Below are 5133 nucleotides of genomic sequence, written 5' to 3' on the forward strand. Positions count from 1 at the left end.
ATACATATGTATATAAATTTTTAGTTACATAAATATTTAATAAATTTTCGAACTCTATTAAAATTAAGTTATATTAAAAAGGATAAAAACTGAAACGTTATAATTAAGATGTACTAATAATAATGTTTAAGAATTAAGAATTTTAAGAATTTTAAGAATTTAAGAATTATTATGCATATTTGCATTTAAATTGTTTTGAATATTACCTTCCACATTTCTGAATTCATCAAAATTTGGAAATTCCAAAGGACAACCAGTTCGTTACCAATGCATTTTTTTAGTGCAACGAAAAAATATGAGACCTTCAACTATTTATAGCTATATGATGAGTTAATTTTTTTAAGATATGTGTGACATCAAATCTTTATTTTTTATTTCTATTGTCTACCTAAAATATCTCTATCTAAAGTTTCATTCTTTTAGTTTCTATTATTATATATTTTATGTATATATGACGTAGAACATTTTAATTATATAATAATTAGAATGTTAAATAATTAATGCGTCGATATATTGACAAAAAAAAATAGAAACTTTCATTCTAAAACAAACATTAATAGCATTGCCCCTATTATTATATTTGTTACGTATTAGTTGTAAATTAATAAGTATTATTAAGTATAAAACATAAGTTTATTTTTGTAACTTTAAGTATTATATTATTCAGTATCTCGATAGAGAGAGCGACAAAGAGAGGGAGAAAGAGAGAGTATTGTTTCTATATTATTTTTTCTTGATTTGAGGTGTATGTGTGTATGAATCTTTTCAATATATAATATTTGTATATTAAAATTTAAATATATAGTCTTGTTTTTTGTCCATATCACTGTCGAAAAATACATTTTATGTTAAGACAAGAAACTATGCATACAAATAGTAATTTTACAAAAAAATTTATTTTTTTCCGTGTTTGGACTCAGCGTTACCATTGGGCATCAAATAATATTTTTGTTATTAATATTAATATTATTAATATTTAAGATTTGCGCATTTCATTAATTGACAATGCTCATCAAATCGTTTGTGTTATCAGATCTCATCATTTGCGGGTTTTGAAGGCGGGTAGATATTCTTTAGGTGGTAAGTACTCGTAACCTCGTATCAATACAGCCTGCGTCGTGCTCGACGGTAAGGTCGGTCGTGGACCTGGTATCTGAAACGGTTTAAATGGCCTAAGAGTTGTTCTTGGTGTTCTAATCGTTTCGTATCTGACTGTTGGATATGGCATCAGCGTTGGCCTCACTGGTAGATACTCTCTCGGAGGTTCCGGTGGTGGAAGGTATGTTCGCTCATACGGGGGCAGATAGGTCGGCTTGAAGGTAGTTGTAGTTGTAGATGGTGTAGTTGTGGTGGTGGTTGTCGATGGTGTAGTTGTAGTGGTAGTTGTAGTCGTCGATGGTGTAGTTGTAGTGGTGGTTGTAGTCGTTGATCGTGTAGTCCTTGGCGGTAAATAATCAGTTCCTGGCGTAGACCTGACAGTAAAAAGCGTTGTTGTCGTATTTACGATTCAAGTGGTAATCTCCTCGAATGATAATATTTAAGAAGCTAAATAAATGAATTAATTAGTAGCGTTTGGTGAAAAGATAGATAGGCTGCAAAAACAAAATGTATTTCAAAGAAATAAACCACATTGATAATAAATAATCGATTGCATTGTCATTATATAGATGATTAAATGGTCAATCGGATTGTGACGACAGATGATCGGGACGCGATAACAGATAATTTTTACTTGACTATAGAGTGTATAAAATTTTATAATTAAAATTAGAAAATGTGCATAAAATATTCGCGAAAAAGGGAAATGGAATACGATGCTGGTATTCATGTTGTAGTTAATAATGTAATATTTGGAGTTATAAAATATATCCATACGGCTTTTTTGTTGTAGTTGTTGTAGTTGGAGTCAATATTGTAACATTCGGAGTTACATAAACATATCCCCGAGTATAAACATAGCCAGTCGGTTTTGGGGTTGTATACTCATATCCCGAAAAATCCGACTCAATCACTATGGCATCTTGTCCTTTTCTGTTAACGAAATTATAGCTTACTAATACGTAATGCTTGATAAAAAATTATTATTTATTATTATTATAAATTAATCACGATTAGGAATAAAGATGCTTTTAAGAATAAATTTAATTATACTAATAGTTATTATACAAAAAAATTCAAGTTTCAAGATGCTTGAACACACTTACAAAGAAGAATGAATCGGTAAATTTGAAATCTGATAATTATTCCTTATCGCACGTTTGTTTTTCTCATGATTTGCATCTGCATGATATGTGGAGAGCACGGCCACTAGGACGGCCACCCACAGCAATTTCCACTGTAACATAACTTTCATTATAATCGCTCGAATAATTAACTTATTGTGTTTTTACGTTACACGTTTTTACGATTTCTTTATTTAATTTTAATTTATATTTATTATTTTATATTTTATTAATTTAATCACTGGAATTTGTAGAAATATGATTATATAAATCCCTAATGAGTGATATTTCCCGATTGTAGTAGTGTTTGCGTCATCGATGCAAGATTATTTTGAAATAAATTTACGAATTAGTTAACATTGTAAAATAAATTTTACGCAAAAGGAGATTGATAATAATATTTCATTTACATAAAATGTTTTTAGCATTTATAAAAGAAGAGATAAAACAGATGATTTTTACAAAAATAAAGATAAACAAATCGGCAAATCAGTTACGGAGAGAGATGCCGTTCTTTTTAAAAATTTTATTGTTATACAAAAAAGATATCTTTATCTCAAATTTTATGCGTTATCGCGACACAACAAAAATCTGATCTCGAAACGTCCAAATGTCCCATAAAAAATAAACGTAACAGTAAAAGCGGCAGTATATTTATAAAACTTTTTTATGGAATTCTTTTTTATAAAGATTAAAAGAATTTACTATTAAAAATTAATGAAATGTCTTTAAGATGAAGTATCGAATTAAATTTTGTGAAGCAAAAAGATATTAAAACCTTATTTTACCTTTAAAAAAATCTTAATTTATAGTTTAACAAATAAAAAAATCTAAAAAATTATAGAAAAGAATTGTGCCAAATAAGATTTTGCCAAATAAAAATCAAGGATATTACTTTAGCATTTCGTTTAATTTTTCGTAGTTTTTCTGCGTTTGTACCAGTTGCGGCGGTATGTTTCACATAAGACATAAATTGATAGAAAACAAAAAAGACTCTAATGAAATAAACATAATAAAATAAGTAACTAAGCAAGTGAGAGCTAAAGCGCGGTAAGTAAACGCAATCACGTTCTTCAAAGAAATCTTCTTTAATTACAAGTTACCAAAACGTTTCGGTCCTTGCTTAGGACCATCTTCAGTCGAATCATAAACACAGAAATCTAACGCGATATGGTTGTGATGTGATCGGAGATTTTGAGAGCAGTGCGACCGTATTGCGTTACATTTCTGTGTTTATAATTCGACTGAAGATGATCCGAAACAAGGACCGAAACGTTTTGATAATTTGCAATTAAAAAAGATTTGCTTGAAGAATGTGATTGCGCTTTATTTACCGCGCTTTGGTTCTCATTTGCCCAGTTACTTATTTTATTACAAGACATAAATATCTCGAAAAATCTCAGGACATCAACATAAAAAATCGACGAACGATGAAGAATAAATTTGTATAAATTTCATCTTTCGGCCTCGATTCTCGAATAGATTCTTTACAAGATCACTTATTTCACTTTTCAAACACTTTCTCCGACAATAAAAAAACTCGTAATTCTTTCAAGTTCATCATTCATCTCCACGATTGTCCGTATCTATTTTCTCTCATATCACTTTAAGTCCACGCATTGCTACTTACCATGCTTCTTTTGTTGCGATAATTATCGAAGAAAAAAATCGAGATAAACGGACACTTTAAAATGAGGATACACGCCTCATTCGGGAGCGCATCCCGAGAGGTAACTTCTTCGTCTACAGACTACCGAGAACATTTATAGGATTCTTTTGGCTAGTTAGTGGGGAAGACATTCGATCGTGACGATTATTGCCAAGGGCAAGACATCCACGAGAGAATGCTATAATTCTTCTTCTTCCACATATACATAAGTTAACATTGCGAGAAAGAGAAATATAGGGGAAGAGTGAGAGAGTGAGAATAAGCATTTCGTGAGAAAGATATCCGCGGTATTCCAATAGTTTGACTGAACCAACCGAAGATGGATGTTAAATGGCGACAGTCGAAGGACTCCATATTTGTCCCTGATCGTGGAACGCCGTTGACAAATATTCGAAGACGATGATTTCGCGAGATTCAAGGATTTGTACGCGATTTAAAAAGAGGATTTTGATTGCTGGGTAGATATAAATTTCTCGTATTAAAAAAAAAAAAAAACAAACGCTGGATTAGTAGTGGCATAATGAATAGTGTCTCGTTGAAATAATCTTTACAGTAATATTGTCATTCTGATAGAATATTTCATAATTAAAAAATTTAAAAAATATTTATAAGATTTATATTATCGAGTTTGCAATAGTATAATAATTTCACAATAATATCACATTCATTTTCTTGACTAACTTTGTTGCAACATATAATTATGCTAGATTTCCTTTATATCATCTAAAATGTTATTTAAAATTTAATGTAATAATAGCCGTTTTCTCTCTTTTTCTCCCTATTTGATAAATGATTTTGATGATAATTTAATACAAATAATCAATAATCAATAAATAATAAATAAATCAAACTTCATCACAAGTGTCATATGATAACGTAATCTGTTACAACATTTTACAACTACATCTTATTTATATTCTATACAAATTTACATTGCAATTCGCCAAGAAAGGATTGATATATGCACATTAAAATGCCAACGACCCCAGATTTCGTTTTATTCCCGCTTTATCGTACAATTAAGCAACGATTTAAGCGTCCATAATTACCATACGATAGTTAACGATAGCTGATAATAAACTTTTCGATTGCGTTGTACTTCTATCAAGTTTGACAACATCTGTGTTAAACTAAAAATGTGTGCAGTTATATTAAGCGAAATTAATTATCAAGTAAACTAGTAAAATGTTATTTTTACCATACTTAAAATATCAATTAGGCAAATATATATATATATATATA

General features: G+C 29.7%; 1 protein-coding gene across 1 annotated transcript; it reads right to left on the minus strand.

The window, feature by feature from the left end:
* Positions 1-781: 781 nt before the first annotated feature.
* LOC115239837 (integumentary mucin A.1-like) lies at positions 782-2849 on the minus strand. The gene is made up of 3 exons (XM_029814622.1): positions 2205-2849; positions 1879-2031; positions 782-1472 (listed from the first exon to the last, which is right to left on the minus strand). Exons 1-3 carry the CDS (start codon positions 2351-2353, stop codon positions 1040-1042), a joined length of 735 nt encoding a protein of 244 aa, XP_029670482.1. The 5' UTR covers positions 2354-2849; the 3' UTR covers positions 782-1039.
* Positions 2850-5133: the final 2284 nt, after the last annotated feature.

This window comes from Formica exsecta, unplaced genomic scaffold, assembly GCF_003651465.1.
Source record: "Formica exsecta isolate Colony F162 unplaced genomic scaffold, ASM365146v1 scaffold395, whole genome shotgun sequence".
NCBI lineage: Eukaryota > Metazoa > Arthropoda > Insecta > Hymenoptera > Formicidae > Formica > Formica exsecta.

Coding starts and splice junctions, on each gene's coding strand:
- LOC115239837 (XM_029814622.1), bottom strand. CDS start 2,353: ATGAAAGTTATGTTACAGTGGAAATTGCTGTGGGTGGCCGTCCTAGTG. Junction 2,032..2,204: donor TTACCGATTCATTCTTCTTT/GTAAGTGTGTTC, acceptor TTTCGTTAACAG/AAAAGGACAAGATGCCATAG. Junction 1,473..1,878: donor ACAACAACTACAACAAAAAA/GCCGTATGGATA, acceptor TTTTACTGTCAG/GTCTACGCCAGGAACTGATT.